The sequence below is a fragment of the Polyodon spathula genome, chromosome 13 (assembly GCF_017654505.1).
Source record: "Polyodon spathula isolate WHYD16114869_AA chromosome 13, ASM1765450v1, whole genome shotgun sequence".
Lineage (NCBI taxonomy): Eukaryota > Metazoa > Chordata > Actinopteri > Acipenseriformes > Polyodontidae > Polyodon > Polyodon spathula.
Genome location: NC_054546.1, coordinates 44,034,615 through 44,059,495, shown reverse-complemented (window position 1 = coordinate 44,059,495; position 24,881 = coordinate 44,034,615). Strand labels below are relative to the sequence as shown.

Sequence of the window (24,881 nt, the reverse complement as noted above, 5' to 3'; positions counted from 1 at the left end):
TTGAGAGCACTGAGGAGGTTGAGGAACTCACCCAGATTGACAGAAAATGTACTTTATGAGTTCCCTTTGGATCTCAATCCCACCAAACTCGTAGGTGATAGCACACAACGCTGCCAAAGTGCTGACATCACAATGCAACAGTGGTGACATCACAGTGATGCAGTGCTGACATCACAATGCAGCAGTGGCTATAGAAAATGATAGTGAACTGTACTGGAGACTCACATATTATTATTATTATTATTACATTTGGAATTTGTTGCCTCATTAGACTAATATATTAATACTGTACTCAAAGTGTACATCCCACATTATTAATCATACTACTTTTTTTTCCCTCTTTGTAAGTTTTCCATTCAACAGCACAAAATAGAACGCTGTCATTTATGAGAATGACATGTCATGATGACATGCCTGTCCCAGCACCGCCCACTTCAGAATGTACCGCTCAACCAAACTGCGGAAATCCCCCTTGAGGGTGTGTCTAGAAACGAGTGACGTAAACTCCAGCCAGTAACATTTTTTTACCAAAAGCTTCCACACCAATCAAGTGAAAGAATAGGCGGTGCCCCCAGCAGATCACCCAAGGTAGATTGACTCTGTTCCTCTTGTAAATAATATTAAAGATGAAATGCTAGCGGAATTAAAGCTGCTGGGCATATTTTTAGAATTAGCTTTCCTTCCAGGGTCTGATGTCTTAAAGAAGAGAGATGCCGCGATTGGTTTTCTCTGGGGGCCCATCGTTGACAGCACGAAGACCAGGACAGCGGTATATTATTATATTCGTGTAAACGTTTGAGTCGCGATCCCGAATGAGATGCGTTGATTGACTGTGAAGACACAGATAGTTAAGGTAAGCTGTCACGGGTATGTTAAACGCGCTGTGTATTATCCTTCTTTTTTATACCCTTCACGAATATTGTAACACTGAACTAAAATGGTCATAGTAGATGCGGTTTTTAAAATTAAACCAAGGCCTGGGTGAACACGATTGTTTCATTTCCCGTTACAACTAAGCACAATATCAAAAGTGTGTTTTTTTTTAATTGTTTATTTTTATTCTAATGTTTGCGTTGCATTGCAAAATAACACAGAGATAAGTACAGGTTTCAGAATGAATTGGTAAACAGCACTACGGCATTCTAGCTGCTCACGTATTATACATGTGCAAAGATGCTTTTTACTTGTGTTGAGAGTTATTTTTTGAAGCCAGGATAAGGAGGGGTATTATTAAATTAGTTTAAAATGGTTACCCCGGCTACGAGAGAAACTTTCTGAAAGTCTCAAATACATTTTGTTTTTTTCAAGTGCCGTGCTTTCGACCGAAACGTATACTGAAATAATAATAATAATGATAATAATCATTAAAAGCTTTTGTGTACATACGAAAAAAACATTGTTTTAATAAAAAATAAATGTAAAAACATTTGTGTACACTGCAGTTCTGATGCCAGCCGTTCAGTCCATGTCTTACTTGCAAGGCATTTATAACTCGAGGTGACGTGTAGCTTCACTCACACTGAAACATTCAATTAGATTCGCACCCCAAGAGCCATTTTAAGTAACATACGTATCACATTTTTAAACCATGCTATCAAAGTTTTTAATTAAGAAGGGGGTGAGACTGCAGTTCACTCTTCCATCATACTGGTACAATAACAAATATCCTGGTTTATTGTGGCTTTTTAAAAAATCTGTTAATGTACGCTTTATTTATTGAATTATTGAATTATTTATGTATGCATATTGTTGATCTATTGCCCAATAATAATGATAATAATATCTTTATTTTTATATAGCACCTTTCATAGTAGACCACCATCACAAAGCGCTTTACAGAGGTAGGCTGTGAACTGTGCATTATATGCAGAGTCACTTACAATAGGACATTGATTTAACATCTCATCTGCAGGATGGAGCACAAGGAGGTTAAGTGACTTGCTCAGGGTCACACAGTGAGTCAGTCAGTGGCAGAGGTGAGATTTGAACCGGTGACCTTCTGGTTACAAGCCCTGAACTTTAACCACTGCAGTTACATTTTGGTTAATGTCTTAAAATGCGTCAGCACATACTGCATTAACATTGATTTAGACCTCCTTTGTCTTTGGGATTGAGTGGATAATTCATGTTCTTCTGGGGATTTGTTTCCTCAGAGACACACACCCCCCTCTCAAACTGCCTTGCTGCTGCCACTCTTTCTTGATGCCACTTGCAGGAGTAGGAGGTTATAAATCCCATCTTCAGGAAGCAGCACAGTACTTTAATAAGGGCCTGTCTTCTTGACTGGGTCTATCTGATGGGTGTAACAGTTGACTGTGGCAGTTGCCTGTACCCTACTCTTCCTGTGTGCTGCTCTGCTGTAGTGCAGCATTGCATCCACAGGGAGGCACTGTGACACCGCAGTTAAACTGGTGCACAATGAAAGGTTCATTTTTTGAGAGCTCTTGCAATTGAACAGAAAGGGCTTTCTCGTCCGGTGCCAGGCTCCAAGCACATGTCTTCAGTGGTTGCCAGTGTCAATTCATGTGTTATTGTATTACTTTGTTTTTGTCTGCAGAAGTGTATGTTTTAAACTAGTGTCTGTGTACTGAAGGATTGAACACTGGGAGTGAACTGAAGAAGTCAGTAGCCGATTAGTTTGTCGACTCCCTTCGTTTACTCTTTGTTAATGAGTAGCGTGGCAATTTCTGCACCAGTGACACAAACTGCCATGAGAAGGAAATAGATGGGAATACTAATACAAATAGTAGTGCTAGCGTCTTGCAAGTCCCTTTTGTAAAGTAGATGTACCGTATGCCTTTGGCATTTCTCAAAAGAAACAACTTCATGCAGTCTGCATTAGAACAGTTACAGGTTTATCCTCTCTGTTTCACCTCAGACACTCCCTCTCTCATACTGTGGTACTGCAACCTGTCATTGTCGTTCACTGTAATCCACGACTGGCATGGTCATGTTCAGGAACAGCAGGTCCTATTCACAAGGCTTGAAATAGCTCATGAGCTTTAAAGTGGAACTGACAACATGGGAGTACTGGACGAACACTTAAAATGCACTTTGTATTTTTACACAAACACACGTTGTGTAATTATTTAGGGCCTTGTGTTGTATGAAAAAAGACAGCTGCTACAGTAAGCTAATACAGTTAATGATTGTAACTTTACACAGCTTGGAAGGACTTCTAACTGCTCACGTAATAATGATTTGGTAATCTAGCCTATAGGTCAGTGTATGCTTGTGGTACAAACAATTGTATTGTCAGCTGCACTAAGAGTATGTGGGAGTTGATGGTATTAATTATTCAGGGTAATTCTGGCTGGTGCAGGTTTGAGAATTTCCCTTGTGGTTCCCAGACCTGTGGTACAAGTTGTGTTTATTTCCTGCTCTGCTCGTACTTCTGGTGCTCAGAATGTGGGGTTTCTCAGGTCAGGGGAAACCCCCTGCTCAGCGGGGTCTGGGTTGAGCCTGTTCGATTTCTAATACACAGCTTTCTTCAGATCTAGCAAAGAAAGAAAGAAAGAAAGGCTCTGAATTGAAAGAGCTGAGTCTGATAGTTTAAAATGAGGTAAACACAGCTTTCACTTTCCAGCAGTGCTGCAGCGAGGCTTTATTTGACAGTGTGGTTCTCTGAAAGTGGATAAACGTGTCTGGTTATTCTTTAAGGACTTGTTTGTCAAAATCATTGGCAGTCTTTAACATCTTGAAGGCTGAATCATCAGCTTCTCTGTAGATATCATTAAAAGCAAGATGCAAATAAGTGATTTATAAAATGTCATGCATATTTTGACCTGTTAGTATAGTGCAGTGTATTTTGAAGCTGTGGTTTGGCAAGTGATTTTTGTGTGTGTGTGGGGGGTCTTGTAGAAAATGTGCAGTTCAGAGAGTAGTATGGTCTTGCTGTTAATTTTTCAAAGAAATGACAAATATTCAAGTGCACTTTTTAAAGCAAAATAGTACAGTATATTCATAGTCTGATTTTTATATATAGAGAGATATATACAGATATAGAGAGAGCACAAGTGTTTATTTAAATATATAGCAAGTGTTTATTTAAATGAGAGTATGTGTCAAGCACATGCTTAAATCAATTTATTCTGTACTAAAATAAACATTTCTTTTAAAATGTTTCCTTGTAGCCGTTTGTGCAATGTGAATACAGCAGTATCAGCATCCTTCTTTCACACTTACAAAAATGTTTGTCATCCCTGAGCTCCAGCTTTATTAAAATTGTCAGGAGGCAATCTGTGACCTTCATTTTGACAAAATATTAATAAAGGAGATAGTGAACAGGTAAGAAATGAAAGACTAATAACTTGAGGTTGTAGGTTATAAAGATTCCCAAGAAAAAAACAAAACAGTATTGCTGTATGTGCCAGGGCTTAACAACTTCATTGTTATTTCCCCAAGATCAGTTTTGGGCTGTCCTTACAAAGGTAACATGAAATTCCCCTGTAAGGACACTGCACTCTGATTGGCTGTCATGTTATTGCTAATAAAACAATGAGTAATCCTCTCCCTACACTGAAACCCGAATCTTAAGGTCAGTATCCTGTACTGCAGTTACACATCTAAAGTAGTTCATGTTTGGCAGTGAATAAGCGTTTGTTACTTTAAAAACAAACAAAAAAAAGTGACCAGAGGTGCTGACTTCCTCAGTTGTCCTGACAGGAACATTTTGTGGTACCTTTGTAATCCCTGCCAGTTTTGGCTTCGTAAATTCAAATCCACTGTCACTCTCCCCTACACACAAGGTTAAAGAACATTGGCTTGACCCTGTAGTAAAAAAAAAGAAATCTCAAGCCAGATGATGGAAAATAGCTAATTGTTTAACAGTACTGTGCTAGAAGTTTAACTAAACGTGGTGGACTTCTGTCTTGCAGGACTTGATGGACTACAGAGTTGACCGGTTGATGCAGAGGCATTAAACGACAAGAACATGCAGAAAAGTGAACACCTCAAAGGAATATCGCCATGATTCGTTTATTTTTATGTTACTATGATGCATGGGCCCTTTCTAATGTGCAGAAGCTCATGTTTTAATCTGGTGTCATAATGAGTTCGGCCTTATGGAGTCAAGACAAGATGAACACAGCCTTCCGGGAGGATCCTCGCTACTACATACTGGTGCAGGAATGCGTGGTGGAGAAGCCTCCTCAGAAGTACTTGAAGATCCCCAGGGGAAGCATCGGACAGTCGTGCCAAGAGCGTTCATCCATGGGCCGCCCCATTCCAGCCAACAAAGGCAAGAAGAGTTTGTGGATCCTGGAGCAGCCCAGCGTGGTCCTCAGCTTCGATGAGAAGGACATTGCTGACATCGATGAGAAGCTTTCTGAGTTGCTGTTAGCGATTACGAACTGTGAAGAGCGCTACTGCCTCTTCAAGAACAAGCGCAGGCTTGAACAGCTACGGGAAATAGACTGTGGTTCAAAAGTCAGAGTTCAGCTCCGGTCTGGGGATGACAAACTGCCAGGGGTGGTGAGGTTCAAAGGGCCTCTGATGCCAGAACGGACACTATCAGGAATCTGGTTTGGGGTAGAGTTATTGGTAAGTGTCAGTATACTAATTAATATCATTAAGATGTGATATAACACTTGAGAAATTGTTCATCCTGTTATACTTTTACCAGGTTCTTAACTGGCCATAAAGAGATCATCCACTAGGGTAGTACAGTACCGTGCACACTTTCTTACAGTACCATATTTGCAATAATAATTGATAGGCACTACAGGTTATTGAATCTTTTAAATGTTACTAAATCTTGGTTGGTGTAAAAAAGAAAGTGTAATAATGGCTGTGCTCCGTGCAAAGGAAATCATCTGGTAAGACTAAACAGTGATCACATTACCCTGGAGATTTGAACAGCAGCTGCTTCACAGATCTGGTTGCCAGGATAGAAGTTCTTCAGTGCATGTGCTATACTGAGTGATCCAGTTTGTGTACTGTGCAGCTGCTTGGTATTTGAGCAAGGTTATACAACAGTTGTTGTAAGTCATGATTGCTCAGTGCAGGCCAGATATTAAAGGCAGTGTGGGTTACTGTCTGTTTTGGGGGATAGGGGTTCAATATTGTAGTTCATCTTTCTTTATTTCTTTTATTTGCTTGTTCTTTTGCTCTTTGTTAATAAAAAAAAAAAGGAAAAGCTTTTGGCTAATGGCATCAGTGGTGCATTTCTCCTTTAATCCGCTAGGAAGAAGGGAGGGGCTGCGGCTTCACCGAGGGCTCTTACCAAGGCAAGCAGCTCTTCCGCTGCGAGGATGAGTGTGGGGTTTTTGTGGCCCTGGACAAGCTGGAGCTGTGGGAGGAGGAAGAAGAAGAGGAGGAGGAGGGGGAGGAGAATGAAGAAGATGAAGAAGATGAAGACCTGGAGACAGACCATTCTGCATTGGTGGACCCCCGAGACAGTGACTGGAGAGCAGTGCCACTGGAGATAAACTCCAGAGTGATAGTGAAGCACGGAGAGGAAGCGGAGCACGGGACTGTCATATTCTGTGATCTTCTGCCCGGAAATGAAGCTTTAGGCTTCTATGTTGGAGTGGACATGGTAAGAAAACAACTAGCATGGTTATGAGAGATTTTAAAACTGGTTGGCTGTTTTCACCTTGCAGTATCTGCTTGTCTGCTTATTGGTACACGATGTTGTGATCACATCTGAACTCCCTATGCACCACACTATACAATCTTACAACGGCAGCTCTCTGTATCTGATGGGATAAAATTAGAACTTGGTTTTCCACACCCTGTATAATTACAGTATGGCCTTTCCTTTGTTTACAAATACTGGAAACAGTATCCTGTTACTGCTGATCATGTAGGGAATGAGTAGGAGGCAGGTCACCTGATTCTGTGTCTACTTAGATTCTTCCCCTTCCCACAGACACACACCTGCACATTATAGCATACAGTACTTAACCACAGAATATGATCACATCTGGAAATGAGTTGTTTTCAGAGCAAAATAAAAATCTATCAATACATTCTGCTTAACATCTAGCTTCTAGATGTGATGTTTTCCCCCATAGCCAGGTACAAAGCCCTGTGTTGCAGAGTCTTCGGATATGCTGTACAGCATCGGAGTCTGGAGGGCTGTGTCTGTTCACAGAATACAGTTGCCAGGAGGGAGTACCTTCTACAGGAGTGCACAGGGCTGGCTCTCCCTCCTTTCTCCCTGTTGCCTGGTTGCACTGAGCATTGTGTTTTGCTATGAGAACGACACAGTCATTTCAGCTCCAGCAAATTGCTTGAGCTTGTAGCCTTGGATCGGTGTTGCTAACCCGGAAACCTTCGGACCAGTTTTGCAAACGTATTTGGTCAGGTGTAGATTGGACCCCCTAAGTGACCAGTTCCTCTGGCAGCCCTCTTGGCATTCAAAAAAGCTGCAAACCTCCAGAGGGTGGAGCGTCCGAGGCAGGAATATAAATAGATGGTTACGAGATAATGATATACTGCAGCGGGGAATGATGCAAGGTGCTTCTGTTTACAGGACAAGCCTATCGGTGACTGGGATGGAGTGATAAATAACAAACTGCTGTGTAGTTTCGCAAGCGTAGAACACACTTGCCTTGTGCATATTGATGATGTGATGCCAGGTCAGTATTTCTCTTGTCGTCTGTATTTCTTTGTAACTTTTTGTTTCTGGTAGCCAGCGTCGCAATGGAAATGATATTTTAAATGCTCTCAGCTGTATTGGGATGTCTTTTTAAACTGATTTCTGGGCTTTCTAAAGTTGGGTTGTACCTGGTGCTGTTAGAAGGAGATCTTCAGGTCTGTTGATTGGTTGAGCTGAAGGCTGTAATGAAACTTTGTGATGAAACTTTGTATTGGGATTTTGTAACAAGAAATGATTCCACTGTGTTAGTTTTAAGACAAACAGCTCTAGTAGTTTTTTAATTTTTTTATGGTGAATTCTTTGTTGTGGAAATAAACCCCAAAAATGTTGATTATGCAAATGTTTTGTTTATTCTAGAGTTCCCCATGCAGGACCAGAGACTCCAGAAACACATCTTTGCATCAAGAGGGGTAGGAGAGAAGAGCTTGTCCAATCAGAGCAAGCCCAAATCTAAAGGTAAGGTACATAGGAAATAGTACGCAGTTCATTGTGTGTCTTCTCTCTCTCTCTCTCTCGCTCTCAGAAGCTGGGAGTGCAGTGTTATGAGGACTACAAAGCACCCTGGTCTTCCTGACTGTTTGCAAACACGCATCAGCTGTTCTAAATGCACACCTCGTGATGTTAGTTTTTTTTTTATATAAAAACTGCAAGGAACGCTCATCGGAAATTGCAGAAATACAATTAACACCATAAATCAAACACTGGTTAAAAAGTTCACCTGCTTAGAAAGTTGCTAACAATTTTTCACTTTGGTACAAGACTAATTTTTTTTTTTTTTTTTTTTTTTAATGAATACGGCTCCTAGTGATTTTCACATGTGTTGTTTCACCTTGTTTACTGGACTTACAAACTCTCCTGGAGGTTTTGAAGTCTGGATCAGGATTTTTAATTGATTGTCTCAAGAACACTACAGAGTTAATCCGCTCTAATGCCTACTGTCCAAAAGTACTTATGTATTTGACTACAACAGGATTTATAAAACAAAAACTCTCCAATTTACACACTTTGAGGTGTGATTCGGTCCTGACACTCATTCTCTAGAAGCAGGGTGTCATCTAGTGGTATTCTGGGGTAGTGCTGCAATATTTGAAAAACCAAGCTCTTGATAGTGTCCGAGTGTACTAAAAGATTAAATATAAGTTGTGCATCGTCCTTTTTTTTAATGAAAATGCACACATATGTTTCTGATAATTGCACATTATTGTGGTTGGTTATATAAAAATGTGAAGGCCAGTGGGATGTACAGTTAAGAGATGTGCTGTGTAGGTGGAAAGCGCTGCTGAAACGCAGGCTGTGCTGTCAGGGTCCATGCTTGTATTTTCTAGACCTCATGATGGCGTAACGGTACAATCCTCTGACTCTGTGCTTTCTTTGTACTCCGCAGCTCCGCATCTTTCCCTCATTGTGATTACAAACCTGCCTCTGCATGCGCTTTTGCTGGATTTGTACATTTGTAAGGCTCTGTGAAAATCACAGAAAATTGATTTAAAATTCACAGCATTGTCACGGGTAAAGTATTGTATTTCGTGGAATGTGCATGGAAATATAAAATAAATTACATGTACAGGTTTTTTTAGTTTTTTTTTAAATAGCATGTATATAGAAAAATGCGCTGATATCAACATTAACATCAAAGTTACTGAAGCACTTTACGATAGCTTGTGAAACGGTGTTGTAATTAACAGCCTTATCTACAAGGACAACTTTCAGTTTGTCTGGTGCATGTTCACCATTTTAGGCCTTGCAAAACAAATAAAATGTGTAACCCATACTGATCTTGTGCATCAGTCAACTCGTCAGTGTGACCACTGACAAGCAACCAGACTGTTTTACCAATTCCATAACTTTATTTAACTTTAGATAAATATTCACATCTCAGCTGGGCTGATGAAGGAATCACTCCACCATTTACTACACTCTGTCTTCCGTAACGAAGAATTTCCGTAACGTTTGGTTGTCCACTTTTTCAAAAGGGATATTTGCGCAAACAAACGCCTCTGTCCGGTCAAAATTTTATAAGTGGACTTTTGGAATATGGAAGTCACCGTTTTTTGTTTCTTTGCAAGTAAAGCAGTCGCAGTACTGCTATGGATTTCCTCCTTTCTCTTTTCGGTGAATCTAAATGCCTGTCAACAGACGAGTTTCGGTAGTGATCTACAGTAATGTTGCAGGACATATAGAACAAGACCTCCATCGCTGTGTAAAACCCCTGCTGGATACTGCTTTACGTGATCTGCTGCAGACACATTTTTTTGCCTTTTTGGAGACATTCATTTTCTTGTTTACAGTGTGTTGTATTTGTGACATGACATAATCACTGCACAGCACTGTGTGCATGACGAATATTACACACAGGCACATAACAGGACTGTACAGTTAATGTGATTTGTTTTATTTTTTGTATGACAGTAATTATGAAATGATTTTTATTTCTTAAGAATATTGTAAAAATCTCGTATTGGGCAAATCTCATGATTTCGCGCAGCCCGTGAAATCGTGATTTTCACAGGGCCTTACTCATTTGCTTCAACACAAACTGCTGATTTAACGTTTCCTCCTCTGTATGAAATGACTATGTTCCTGTTTCAAATGGAAACAACCCCACCCCCGATGTGTAAACTTCCTTTGGTAATGCAAGAGAACGACATGTTTATCTGCATGCAGATTCAAGACAGAAAAACAGCTCCAGTCAAGAGATGCAAGCTGGAGAATTGTGTGACAAACTGTCAAAGCGAAGGGCTTCAAAGAGTGATTTAATACAACAGGAAAGCAAATGGTGTGAAAGAATTTCTTCTGAATATAGATCTTTACCAAGGCAGTTTCATGCTTGGATCCTTTTCTCTGTCCTTTGTTTATAAAGCCTTATTATACAGACTGGGAAAATAGATGCTAAAGCGGTCTAATATTAACCCTTTTGACTTTTCCCCCTCGTCAATGTGTTTTGATGCTTTCTAGCAGCAACCAAAATGCAAAACTCAAGCTCACCTTTTAATGAAAAGCGAAATGAATTGGGCAGTTTGAGGACCTACACTTTCATTAAGTCATTGTTAGTCACTGGCTGAATTCTTTATTTAAACAAGACTGTTTAATAGGCAGAGGCTATTTTGGGGGCATGTTCAAATTTGTCCTACCCAGGGTGACAACAGACAACAGTAACTCAAAAATCTTGTATTTATTTTTATTTCTCATGCAAGTTCTTTAGGCAGATATATTCATCCTACTTTGTCATCTACAGGAATTACTTCCCAGTCTGGAAGTAGAAGCAGATCTGCATTTTATTACACTTTAAATGGCAGCACTATTGATCACCAGCCCCAATCCAAATCAAAAAGCACATGGTACATTGATGAAGGTAATACAGAAGGCTTAACCGGGTACTCTACAACAAAACAACCTGATAGCAAAGTCCCCATTTACTGAGCCAGTTTCAGTTTAAAAGCATTGCTGGGAACTCAGGAGTATCAGTCCCTTATTCCTGTGGCTTAGTTACAGTGACAGTGTTGTCTTCAGTCATTGTGAAAGACTAAAATTTGCTATACCTGGTGTCTCATTTTCAGAGGCGTCTTGTTGGTATTTACCAGATCAACCGATCATTGCAATAACATTGGTCTGTGACCCAGCTTTTGAGTTACAGCAATGCAATATGGGTAAATGTATTCACCCCAAAGGTCAAGCAACACAGTCCTAACAGCCTTGATTCGAGCACATGTCTCTCAATGCCTGGATCATTCTTCAATCATGCAACCGTCTCTCTAGTCATATAACTTTGCCAGAGTTTCATTTTTCTCACAGTGACCTCCCAGTGGCAAAGTATGAACCAACCTTGACTGTATTTTCAAGAGTAGAACAAAACTGCTATCAAGCTATCAAGATCGTTTGTTTAGAGTACCATTTGCTACCTCATGTAGTTTAGTAGTGCCCATGATGCATGATCACGCATGTAAATACCTGCATCTGATAAGATACAGCTCATGCAAAAGGCTTTTACTAGTGCTGTTGCAAATTACATACAGTTATTTCTTGTTTAGTGTTTGCATTTACACATTTTCTGAATTTTCATTTATTTACAACTAATTACATAATGTTAATTAACTTGCTGCAGAGTCCAACCAAGAACTGCTGTACATCTTTAACTGGTAAGTATTTGCAGTTGTTGAGCTGACCAGTTCTCAAGAAGACCTGGTTTTGCAATGCTTTCTGTACACTGTAGGAAGACCTAGGGGTTTCTGTTGGTATCCAGTGTTGGATGAGAATATATAGCATTAATAAAAGCCTTGCAAATGTCTGAAGCCCAGTGATACTAGTAAATACAAGAGCTCTGGATCTAGAATGTGGGAACATTTTTGGGGGCATTGGTTTGAGGTTCAGGTATATGTAGAAGTGTCTTTGAAAATGCAAAAATGAGGAGTTTTGGGTTGCCAGCAAAATGTGGTCAGTAAAAAGACAGGGTAACTGTCCTGTGGAGGGGCTCCCTGTTTCCTATCTGTATGGGCAGAGGGTTTCCTTGGCATACAAACAGTATCTGATAAATAAGTTTCATTAACACTTGTGATGGTGCGTTCTTCATCTGTGCACCAAAGCTACGTCAAAAGAGTGAAGCTAACAGAATAAATGGATGTATCCAATGTCTTTGCAGCTTCTATTTTATTACTTAGTGTGATGAAATAGAAAAAGATTTACATCAAATATAGGTTGTGTGAGTGTTAACATGTCAGCACTTTTCCGTTTTGCTTTATTCTGTGGAGGGCCCTGTCACAAAGTGAGTTCTAAAGCTTTGTGAATGTGGGTCTTGTATCTCAACAGCTGCTGTTTCAACATCCCTTGCATGAAGCTGCCTTGCCCTCTGAGCAATACAGTGTTTGACTAAAAAGAACTTGTTGCTCTAACCAATCTTTGTAAAAACCCATATTCTTTTCTGCATTAATTGAATTCCAAATAGAGGTTAAGTAACACTTCTGCTTGAGGAACACAAGTTTACTGTGTCAGTTAAGTTTGAACCTGCTTCTTATCTTAGAATTATCTCTGCATGTCATTTTATTTATTTCTGCAGTTGGAGAAGATCCTGCCAAGTCCCTCCTGGACACCTCCCCTGGGTTCGGCCAGACCTCTTCTCCCTCCCGGCCTCCCCCCACTCTGTCGCTGTCTGGCGAGAGCAAGTTCCACTCACTGCCCTTCAACCTGACCAGCAAGAGCGGCCCCAACGGCAGCATCAGCCCCACGCCGCTCTCCTTGTCCGTGCAGTCTGTCATAGGGGACGCCCACGAGGCCCCAGCCCTCGCAGTGCCACTCCGCAACCAGTACGGCCTGGAGGTGGGGTCCCTGGCGGAGGTGAAGGAGAACCCACCTCTCTACGGAGTGATCCGCTGGGTGGGGCAGCCCCCTGGGCTCACTGAGCCATTAGCTGGACTGGAACTGGTGAGTCTTCCATGTGTTTGCATTGTAGTCTGATAGCAATTAGTATGGGTACACCAATTTGGACATACCATACGCTGCTTGTATTGGGTGTCAAAAAATGACCATGCTCGTATATAAATATTATTGATAAATTATATATCAAAAAAGACACCTTGCAAAGGAAACCAGTGCAGAAATGACTTCTGAAATCATTGAACACATTCTGCTGTACAAAACAGTGTTTCTATCCTTTCTTTATTTAATAAGAATTTGACCCAGCACTAATGAAAAGCAATCACTGTAGCAACAGACTGATCGCTGTTCCAGCTGATTTGTGAGGGTTTTCTATGCACTGCTAGAAAACAATGGGTATTTTATTTGATTATTTTGGTTTTGAAACACAAACGTGAACTGTTCGGTTACCCGAGGACTGATGAGAGCTGGCAGCCCTGCCCTGGGTGTGCTTTGACCCGCATTCCTGTCTTGCAGGAGGACGAATGTGCTGGCTGTACAGACGGCACCTTCAAGGGCATGCGCTACTTCACCTGTGCACCGAAGAAAGCTCTGTTCGTCAAACTGAAGAGCTGCAGGCCAGATTCCAGATTCCCGTCTCCGCACCACTCCTCCAACCAGATTGAGCGCTGCAATTCAATAGGTAACAGACCTGCTTTATTAAGAGAAAGATTGAACCAAAATCCACACACACGGAGACAGCCTGTTAATTAAGGATGGCTACAGTTCAGAGTTTAAAAGTGTGCATTGTTTAGAATTGTTCCTAAATGTTTAACCTGTGTCTAAGACATGCAGGTCAGGTAACAGTGTATGGTTATTTATTCAAAGTCTTTTCTGTATACTCCTATGCTGCACACATCTCGTCCACATTGTAGTGAAAAAGTAACAGCACACATGATGGCTTTTTTGTTGCACAAATGCCAAATATGTTCAACTTTTAAACATTTAAACACGTTTTAATACTAAAGTTTCAATCCTAATCTAACACCCCTGCTATTAGTGGCATAAAGCTTATTGATACACACCATACAGAAACATGACACAATTCACTTCTTCAACGCGGAAGGGTAGATTTGCTTCCCCTCTGGGTTGAAGTGTCTTGGGTTGAGTGTCGTTTTGCTTTCTCCAGCATTTGGGGGCTACCTGAGTGAGGTGGTGGAGCAGAACACCCCTCCCAAAATGGACATGGAGGGGCTGGAGGTCATGGTGGGGAAGAAGAAAGGAATCCAGGGACATTATAACTCCTGTTACCTTGACTCCACTTTATTCTGGTGAGCTGGTGTTCAAACCTACATAGAGGAAAGGGAATTGAATGTGGGGGAGTGGCAGACTGGCTGCAGGGCAAAGCTGCTGATAGATGTGTGGGTGAAGAAGGGTTAGGTTATTATTGCATGATGTCTATTCTTAGAGAGACAATAAAGAATCTAAATAGACAAGTATTAACTACAATCAGATCTACCCAGAAAAAGTGTGTGTCGTGGGACACAGCTAGTTAACTGCTCAGTGAGGAGCTGTGCTGGAATATTGTGTGTCTGTGTTTTCATTAGCTATTTCAATTTAAAAAGAAAACAACTTGTAATGAAATTGAAAAAGGTTTCCAGTCAAAATGTTTGTCATTGAATGTATTATGTTTCTTTTGATATTTTCCTAAATTTAACATTGTTGAGTATTATACAGTTGTTGATGGATAAATGATTCCCATAACGGTATATATAGTTTACAATGCAGTTTTTTTTTTGTTTTGTTCCCTCAACCCATTCTAAACTGTATGTGTGTAGCATCCAAAACACTAGGAACATGAACAAATGGATTATGTGTTACTGAAGCAGATCGATCCCCTTAGGGGCAAGTGGTGTGCTAACAAGGGACGATCCTTGATGGGCCAAGCTGACTCCTCCTTCCCAAGCTTATATCTGCCTGTGTGTTTCTGCAGCCTGTTTTCCTTCAGCTCGGTCCTCGACACAGTGCTGCTGAGACCGAGGGGTAAAAGTGACGTGGAGTACTATAGAGAGACTCAGGATCTGCTGCGGACCGAGATTGTGAACCCTCTGCGCATGTGAGTGCTGCTATACATGACACTGTGAACCCTCTGCGCATGTGAGTGCTGCTATACATGACACTGTGAACCCTCTGCGCATGTGAGTGCTGCTGTACATGACACTGTGAACCCTCTGCGCATGTGAGTGCTGCAATACATGACACTGTGAACCCTCTGCACATGTGAGTGCTGCTGTACATGACACTGTGAACCCTCTGCGCATGTGAGTGCTGCTGTACATGACACTGTGAACCCTCTGCGCATGTGAGTGCTGCTACATGACACTGTGAACCCTCTGCGCATGTGAGTGCTGCTGTACATGACACTGTGAACCCTCTGCGCATGTGAGTGCTGCAATACATGACACTGTGAACCCTCTGCGCATGTGAGTGCTGCTGTACATGACACTGTGAACCCTCTGCACATGTGAGTGCTGCTGTACATGACACTGTGAACCCTCTGCGCATGTGAGTGCTGCTGTACATGACACTGTGAACCCTCTGCGCATGTGAGTGCTGCTTCCACAGTACTGGACATCTTTGCTGGGTGCATTCCGTTTGATAAACCTCCACGTTGGTGTACTTCCCCTAGTCACCAAGCCGTTGTTCCATCAAACAAAACAAACAAACCCATTAGTTAATGCTGTGCAGCTGTAAGTGGGCATGATGGCTTCACATTGTAAGGGCACTGTTGTTCAGGTGAGATTAATAATGCAAACAGCACCAGGGCCAGCGTTTGTTTTGTTTGACTCCCCCACCCTACGCATGCCCAGATTTTGTAGCGAGCTGATAAGGTCCAGCGTATAAACATGAAACCCTGGCGGCCTCACTGCCGTTAGTTAACTCCCTAGCCTGGTGAGTGCTAATAGTTTGTTTCATTAAAACGGGCTGCAGCCTGTGCAGCTGTCCCCTACAGGCTTAGCTGTGATCCCAGAAGCCCTTTGTAAATCACAGCAGGGTGGCAGTCCAGTCAGCACAGGGAATGCTGTCGCTTTGTCTTGTGTTTTGAAGTTTGTTGAGTTTTAATACAGCGTCTGCTGCTTTCTTTTAATTAGTCTTCCAGGGATCAGTAGCATAGCAGGGGATGCCATCTCATTTCTGTTAGGGTACAGTCTGCAGTTTACTAGTACCCAGTTTCAGTGGCAGTACTGTAAGTGCCATTTAATATGAATATATATGAACCATTTAATATGAATATGAACCATGTATTCATTTATTATATCCATGATGATGATGATGATGATGGTGGTGAGTTGACAAGTGTGACGGATTTACTGCTTGAATCTTGGCTCTGTTAAACAGTGAAAGGATTACGTACCCAGTAATAGAAAAGACAACTGAGCAAGCTCTCTGGCATTCGCCTTTCCCAAACTCGAATGAGGTTTCGCCCCTCGTTCAGCTGGTGGTCACACATGTTGTGTAATGCATGAGCTTCTCGGTAACCTTGCTGGGGTTCACAAACCAGTACAGAGCAGCTACTTTACTGCACCACTTTGTGATCCTTCCTTTCCCATTCCTGAACATCTCATTTGCTTTGCTTTGCTTTCCACAGATTTGGATACGTGTGCGCTACGAAAATAATGAAACTTAGGAGAATACTTGAGAAAGTGGAAGCCGCTTCTGGATTCACCTCCGAGGAGAAAGGTGTGTAAGAACAAAGAAGTTGCAGGGACACTCCCAGTAAGGAGCTGTTTTTTTATTAAGAGTTTGCTGCCATCAGAAAGGCTTTGAGAATTGATTCTGAAACATTAATTTCTCTGTGCTATCACCATAATCTGAAAAGACCTAATCAATTTTGTTTTTGGGGCGCTACCCAGCAAATGTATTGGTTGTTTCCCCAAAGCCATATATACTTAATCTGAGGTTCTGCCAACTAGTTGTGCTGATGTTAAGGTACCAATAACCAAGTGCCGGTGAAACTGCTAGATCTGAACAGTGAGACTAACCAGCCCTCTGACAACTGTAGGGCTGCACCTGGATATGTGCTTTGATCTTTTAAAAGGAATAGTCCCATTCCAGATGTTTCCTTGATTCGTGTGTTGGGCTATAAGATTGCCTGTGTGGGTGGGCGGGATCAGTGGGCTGGTGCTAATTTTAATGTACTTTTCAGGAAATGGGGTCACTTTTCCCAGAGAGGTGTGGTAGGAAGCAGAGCATTTTGATAAGTTGAAAACATGTTGTTAAAAAGGGGGAGGAGCGCTAAAGAACTAGGATCACATATTTTGAAGGCTCTTTTTTCAGTTTGTTGTCAAAGTATGTGCATTGCCATAATAAATAATAATAAACCAATTTTCTTGTTGTTGTTTTTTTTGCAGATCCAGAAGAATTTCTGAACATACTCTTCCATCATATTTTACGAGTGGATCCATTGCTGAAAGTTCGGTAAGCTATTGAAACAATGCAGTCCCATATGTGTCGTTCTTTCAAGACTGATGCTTTCTGTATTTCAGGGTAATAATTGCAATGGAAACTATTCTGTGTGCAGGTCAATGGGGCAGAAAGTTCAAGACTGTTACTTTTACCAAATCTTCATGGATAAAAATGAAAAGGTTGGCGTCCCAACTAGCCAGCAATTGCTGGAATGGTCCTTCATTAACAGTGACTTGAAGTTTGCCGAGGTGAGAAACAGGTTTTCTTTCTATCTGATGGTGGACTCACCAGTTTGCTATTGCTACTGCCTAACTACTTGTTTAAAATATATGTGCCCTTGTAACTGCATATTTAACCCTTTGCGGTCCTATGTTGGACCAGGTCCAACATCATCAAAAAGATGTAAAGCACAGGTCTCTAGTTGTTTTTTTTCTCCGGAAAAAGCAGAGAAAACCTTTCGATGGCCGAGTGAGTCCGTTAGGAGCTGAATGAAGCCAAAAAAAAAAAAAGGCGTATCTAATAGCCCCATTAACTATAGAGATAAAACGGACATAAACAAAGGAGATAGCTGCTTCCGCATCCAGAGAATATCCCAGACATCTGCAGAGCTTTTTGAGATGTTATAGTAATAAAATAATGACTTGGATCACATTATGAAGAGTTTGGTGATAAAACGAGTGATCGAGAGGATTTATCAGTATGTCTATAAAGAGGTATGTGAAAAATGCAGCGAACAAGGGGTGGGGTTTGGCTGGAGATTACTGAGTACTGAGTTTCCTTTTGCAATTCAGTGCCCTTTAAACCTGTTTTACTCTGGAAAAAAATACATATTTTAAACAGTGTGTGTAAAATAAACAGCGCTTGTGAAAATAAGTTGGACCTGACGTGCGTGACAAGCACTGAATAAATGGACCGCTAAGGGTTAAGTTTCAACTAAATGTTCTCAAGATACTTGGTAGTAAGATGATCAGTCACTTCAGGTTCTCAACACAGCTATTAACTCTTTCCTTCCCAGGCTCCATCATGCCTTATTATCCAGATGCCTCGGTTTGGAAAAGACTTCAAGATGTTCAACAAAATCTTTCCTTCTCTGGAAGTGGACATCACTGATTTACTCGAAGACAGTAAGTTACTTGCTTCTATTTATTTCTTTGTTTCAGTTCTGTTCGGTAGAAGAAGCAGGCTTCTATGAGAACAGTATAGTACCAGGAGGTACAGCAGTTACAAAAACAGGACTAGAACACATACTGTTTACACGAGAGGCCTGTCTCAATGCAGTAGGATAACAACAGCAACACCAATCGCAGCACTGTCCTGCAAATTAACGTTTTTCTAGACGATCTTCCTGAAGATGTCCTGTGTTGTTTTCAGCTCCCAGGGAGTGCCGAATCTGCGGTGGACTGGCCCTCTACGAATGCAGGGAGTGCTACGAAGATGCAGACATCGCTGCTGGGAAAATCAAGCAGTTCTGTGAAAAGTGCAACACACAAGTAAGAAAGACTGGGTACTGTGCATGTACAGGAAGACTGCCGGGTGTAATGCCTATAGGACAAAGCGTGGAGAAGGTTGTTAAAGAATACCAGGTGTTACTAGCAACGCACTTTACAAGAATACAAAACATAACGCAGCTGCTAATCTCATGTATATTACTTCATATACTCACTGACAGCATGCCTACTGTAAAAACATATACTCCACTTGGAAAGCTAAAAATGTTTAATACACGGAACAACCACAAGATGGGGACAGAGGATAAACAATGGAAGCTTCTGTCATGCACGTACCTGCTGGGCCAGTGAAGAATAAAACAATATAGGGAGGAAACCTGTCAGCCTGTCAGAACTATTTAAAAATGTAATTATTGCTGTGTTCGTTTTTTTTTTTTTTTAACTGCATGTGTATTGTCTAGAGTCATGAACAGATACAGACTGTCAAGTAAAACGTTAACTTGAAAGATAATAACAAATATCCTTATTGGAAAAAGAGAACACTGTTAAAGCTTGCCTTACCAAGGAGATAAGAGTGTTCTGCTCTTCTTGTAGGTGCATCTCCACCCCCGGAGAAAAGGGCACCAGTTGGGCAAGCTGTCCCTCCCGAAAGAGCTGGCGGACTGTGCCTGGCGGCAGGGCAGATTCCCCAGGCAGAGGATGGAGCTCTTCGCGGTGCTTTGTATAGAGACCAGTCACTATGTGGCGTTCGTCAAGTACGGCCCGGGGGAATCGGCCTGGCTCTTCTTCGACAGCATGGCAGACCGGGACGGTGGGGCTTCTTCGTTTCTATTTGTTTCCTTAGGAAGCCCCAGAGTTTCTGCACAGCGTTAAGCATTGTAACTGTAATTTAAAAGAGCAAAAAACCAACCAGGATAATCGTGTGATCTGGTAGTGGTGTTTAACAGGATATGGAAATGTATCCTTGGTTTCAAAGCATGCCCTGAAAATACAGGGGCCCTCATCTGATGGGTATTCTTTAATGAAAGTGTCACATGCACTGATGGGCTGTACTGCCTATAACTCAGTATTTAACAACACTGCTTTCCACTGCCATAGCATATAAACATAATTTTTTAGCAAAGCCTCTGTAATCCACAATGCAGGTGAGTTGCTCCCTACTGAATATACTAAACAAGTGCACAGTATTGCTTCAGTTGTCTCAGACAGTCGCCATCTAGTGTTCAGAACATGTTATAGCCATGATTGGATGGGCTTTCATTGCTGATGAACTGCAGTAAATCATTTATTTTGAAGAAGTGTATTTGTTTTAAACATCAAAGCTGAGTAAAGTTATTCATACACAGTTCAGAAGCCCTAAGGCCAATGACTAAACCATTCTGTGTAAAGTGCGTTATTGCTTACTACAACAAGACCTTGAGTGGGTGGGGGTGGGGATCTACAGGAGTATATACCACTCTCCAGTCCAGGAGCACGCCGTCAATTCCTGCATTGTGCTGGAGGGGACGATCCCATGGGGGTTGATGATGGGCTTTGTAGTGGTGTAACAAAGATACACATGCAGGGAAGAAAGTTTGCAAAAACGTATTGCTCTCCACATGTTTGGATCACTTTTTGATAAAATCTTCATTGTGTACCTTTGTAACGGGCTGTCTGTTCTGTGCAATACAGACTAAGCAAATGAGAAGTGTGTGTTCTACTCTCTCTCAACTGTTGCTGGAAAGCATCAGTTTTACTCCTTGTTGTTTTTTTCTCCCTCCCTCAGGAGGACAGAATGGCTTCAATATCCCCCAGGTCACGCCCTGTCCAGAGGTCGGCGCATACCTCAAGATGACCCCTGAAGAGCTCCACGCGCTGGACCCCAAGAGTATTCAAGGCTTCGCACGGAGACTGCTGTGTGACGCGTACATGTACATGTATCAGAGTCCAACCATGAGTTTATACAAGTGAAATGAATGGACCTGATACTGAGAATATGCTAGCAAAATATGGAGTTCTAAACCAAGCAGTCTCGAGTTGTTCTGTTGACACGTTTTTTCCACTGCGAGTCTGTCGTACTCCATTCCACGCACTGGATGGACAAAGGGAACTTGCTTACACATTTCTGAGGAGTATAGTATATGCATGAAAGCATCAATGAGCAGCTTTTATTGCTTAATTATGTTGCTCAGGTACATATATAATACAGTGGGTGGCAATGAGAAAGGTAATAAAGAGTTCAAAACGAGAACATACTCTCAAATCAAGAAATGCTAGAAGTGTGGGAAAGTAAATATGACTGAATGAAGAGGTTGAACATACAGCAGGTCTGGGGTCAGATGGCAGAGGAACTGGAGCCAGCATTTTGTACAATAGATTACATGATTGTCCAATTCTAAAAGCATTTATTGGGCACCTTATACGGGATGGGTCAGAAGTTATGCACCACAGTGTGGTGAGTAAAATACTTCTGTATAGGTCACAGTTTGTCTAAGATTACTAATACAGGTTTTGGTATGACTTCTAGTAGAAACGACATTTCCACCTGCGCAAATGGAGTATTTATTTTCACTTTTTTTATATTCCTGTGGTGTAAGTGATGGTCGCAAAGACATATCTTCAGGTGTATGGGCTGACAGAACAGTCACACGGACAGGTGCACCTGCTTTTTTGTCATTTCTTATTAAGGTCTCTTCATATCCTTTCAGTGAGTGACCCTAGCCAATCATAATATGTGATATTTCACAGTTTTTGTACAGGGTTTTTTTTTTTTTTTTGCGTTGCCCAGGGAGCATTTATCTGGATGCAGTTTTTAAAGACAATTGGGTTGCTTTCTGTTTTTCTAAACTGCCACAGTCTGCTTTGCTCAACACTGATTGAGCAACACCGTTTTTTAGCAACAAGCTTGTGTGCGCTGCTTGACAAAAACGAACACTTGTACATCTGCTTTGCCTGCTATTATACTGGTACCAGAGTATTTGAAGCACATTAGAGTCTGTTCTGAACACTGCAAAGCAAAGATACTTGGTTTGAAATTGAATTAGATAAATAATCTAGCCCAGCAACAGAAAGATCTGCACTGTAGTGCCAAGAATGAAAATGCCTCTAGACAATGATTTGGCTACTGCAGCATTCAGTACGGATCAAGGACCCAGTTAAGATGCTACTTTAACAAGAATGGAATATTGATGCAGTGAGAGCAGAAAGTAGAAAGCTTCATTAATGTACATAAAAAGCAAACTACCTTGCTGAACATAATGAGAAAATAGGTGAACCCAAGACTTACTGATTTCAAAATAGAAACTTCAAAATAAACATCAACACATTACCTTTATAATGCATCTTCAGATGCAAGACCTGTTGAAATGCTGTGACCTGTGGTTTAAAAAAAGAAGCGTTAAAAGTATTCTGCATAACATACTGTATGACTCAAGTAATAAGTAACATGCTTTTTAAACCAGTGGTCTGGTTGATTGATAGATATAACCAGCTCTTGGTCAAGTACACTCCATTCAGGGCTGCTCTGAATTGGGGTTCCTGATGCTTGTAATGTGCTGTCATTGTGTTTAAGCAATTGTGCAAATAATCGTGTGGCATTATCTTCTTTATCTGTAAATATGAAATGTCTTGGGTTATCCAGAAGCAGCCTTAATGCATTTGAAATGGAAACCAAAGAACGTTTCCTGTGTATCTGAAAGTGTATATTGTTTACTGTATGTAACTCCTGTTTGTTTATACACACGCACACGCACACACACACGCACACGCACACACACACACATACTTGACTGGATGAATGGCCTCTGTTCAGTAAACCAGACAGACTTGACTATTTGCCTACATGTTACACAGTGTGATCTGAGGGTCAAGGTCAGACCTTTGTGAGAAATGCAGACTTGCTTACAACAATTTTGTACAAGTCTGTTGGAACAAACGGTACCTCTTCGTCGATACAGAGAATCTTTCTTAAGAGCAAACAAAACGCAAAAGTTGAATGAGCTACGCAACTGCATTAATTTTTCATGATGTTTTGTGGATGTGTAGTTGGATTTGACGTGCTATTTCAGTGTGTACTTTGAGAATACCACACAACATTATTTCATTCATAATACAATCTATCCCTTAGTCATAGATCCAGCAGATCTGCAACAGAAGTTCAAATCAGCCTGTGAGCTTTCATACACCAAGAAGCTGTATACATCCATCACTTGTTCATACTAACAAAGTGTGGGAGGTATTTTGTTGGCTTTTATACTTAAAAACAGACACAAGTCACAAAGTGCTGTGTTTTGTTTTTTAATTTTCTTTTTGTATGATTCTTATCGAATCTTCTGCCTGATGAGTAAGCCCATTTGTTCACAATGAGCAGCTCTTATTCTTGCAGATCTGCTGGTATTCAAGTTCAAATGCTCCCCTGATGCTTTGCCTTGTGACCCTTCTGTATTAAAACTGGTCTACTACAAAGAGGTTTGCCTTCTACACATCACATTGGGTTGATGCTGTCTAAATCCGACTGCTCTGGAGTGCTGCAGTGGGAACTAGTCAGCTTTGTGAAAGGGCGCTGTTTAGTGCAGTAGCTGTGTATCGCAGAGCTAACAAAAAACAACGGGATATGTGCAAAATGAAATAAAGTTGTGCTGTGCATGTTTTTATATATCTCAAAATAGGTTATTCTTAATGTATTTATTAAACACGATGTCAGTTTCATATGTAGTAGAAGATGTGCTGTTTAAGTTTGATTTTATGAAATGGAGTAGTGCTGGTCTGGGACATTGAGCATCAAGTCTACAAATGAAAAAATAAATAAATTTATATATATATATATATATATATATATATATATATATATATATATATATATATATATAAACAAAGAACAATGCTACATGTAATATAGGTGAATAATTGCCTATTGCAGTCACTTTAGTTCAGTCTTGAAGCATTTATATTATCAAGTGCACAAATCAAGTGCAGTGCTATAATTTCTTTTAACAGGCTTTTGAATACTACTCAAAATCTGTATAAACCCTTGACACGGTATGATGAATTTGTAAAACAGTGTCCAACAGCTAGTCAAGAAAAGGAATTATTCCTAGAACTGCGGTGTGATGATATCCCAAATAAACAACGATAAATGCAGAGCGAATTTGCCCAGTTGAGAGCAGATTGCTTCCCTTGAGAAAGACGGGTGACAATCCTGTCTGTCTGCTAATCAACAGCTGGTGCACATGCCTCCAAAAAACTACTGAGACATCATGCAACGCTGCATTTAATAACGCAAACTTTAATGAACTTGGAATATTCTGTGTGTCTGCACTCCTCAATAACTACTGAGACTATCACATCATGCAACGCTGCATTTAATAACGCAAACTTTAATGAACTTGGAATATTCTGTGTGTCTGTACTCCTCAATAACTACTGAGACTATCACATCCTGCAACGCTGCATTTAATAACGCAAACTTTAATGAACTTGGAATATTCTGTGTGTCTGCACTCCTCAATAACTACTGAGACTATCACATCATGCAACGCTGCATTTAATAACGCAAACTTTAATGAACTTGGAATATTCTGTGTGTCTGCACTCCTCAATAACTACTGAGACTATCACATCATGCAACGCTGCATTTAATAACGCAAACTTTAATGAACTTGGAATATTCTGTGTGTCTGCACTCCTCAATAACTACTGAGACTATCACATCATGCAACGCTGCATTTAATAACGCAAACTTTAATGAACTTGGAATATTCTGTGTGTCTGCACTCCTCAATAACTACTGAGACTATCACATCATGCAACGCTGCATTTAATAACGCAAACTTTAATGAACTTGGAATATTCTGTGTGTCTGCACTCCTCAATAACTACTGAGACTATCACATCCTGCAACGCTGCATTTAATAACGCAAACTTTAATGAACTTGGAATATTCTGTGTGTCTGCACTCCTCAATAACTACTGAGACTATCACATCCTGCAACGCTGCATTTAATAACGCAAACTTTAATGAACTTGGAATATTCTGTGTG

The 24,881-nt window shown here is 40.9% G+C and overlaps 1 protein-coding gene across 2 annotated transcripts; it reads left to right on the top strand.

Moving 5' to 3' along the window:
• Positions 1 to 567: 567 nt before the first annotated feature.
• cylda (cylindromatosis (turban tumor syndrome), a) lies at positions 568 to 23,618 on the top strand. 2 transcript variants are annotated; one of them, XM_041268509.1, is made up of 17 exons: positions 568 to 853; positions 4,878 to 5,541; positions 6,185 to 6,538; positions 7,478 to 7,583; positions 7,961 to 8,059; positions 10,839 to 10,955; positions 12,654 to 13,018; positions 13,487 to 13,652; positions 14,139 to 14,280; positions 14,943 to 15,065; positions 16,599 to 16,690; positions 17,362 to 17,428; positions 17,532 to 17,664; positions 18,432 to 18,540; positions 18,788 to 18,906; positions 19,459 to 19,675; positions 20,630 to 23,618. In XM_041268509.1, the coding sequence occupies exons 2-17, from the start codon at positions 5,050 to 5,052 to the stop codon at positions 20,812 to 20,814; spliced, it is 2,886 nt and encodes a 961-aa protein (XP_041124443.1). In that variant the 5' UTR covers positions 568 to 853; positions 4,878 to 5,049; the 3' UTR covers positions 20,815 to 23,618. The 2 variants fall into 2 exon arrangements, with proteins under 2 accessions (XP_041124443.1, XP_041124444.1); XM_041268510.1 differs by lacking the exon at positions 10,839 to 10,955.
• Positions 23,619 to 24,881: the final 1,263 nt, after the last annotated feature.

Bases quoted from the DNA above. Each gene is read 5' to 3' on its own strand.
- cylda (XM_041268509.1), top strand. From the start codon at position 5,050: ATGAGTTCGGCCTTATGGAGTCAAGACAAGATGAACACAGCCTTCCGG. The intron at 17,429-17,531 runs GTAAGCTATTGA...TTCTGTGTGCAG, and splicing joins GATCCATTGCTGAAAGTTCG to GTCAATGGGGCAGAAAGTTC. The intron at 19,676-20,629 runs GTGGGGCTTCTT...TCCCTCCCTCAG, and splicing joins CAGCATGGCAGACCGGGACG to GAGGACAGAATGGCTTCAAT.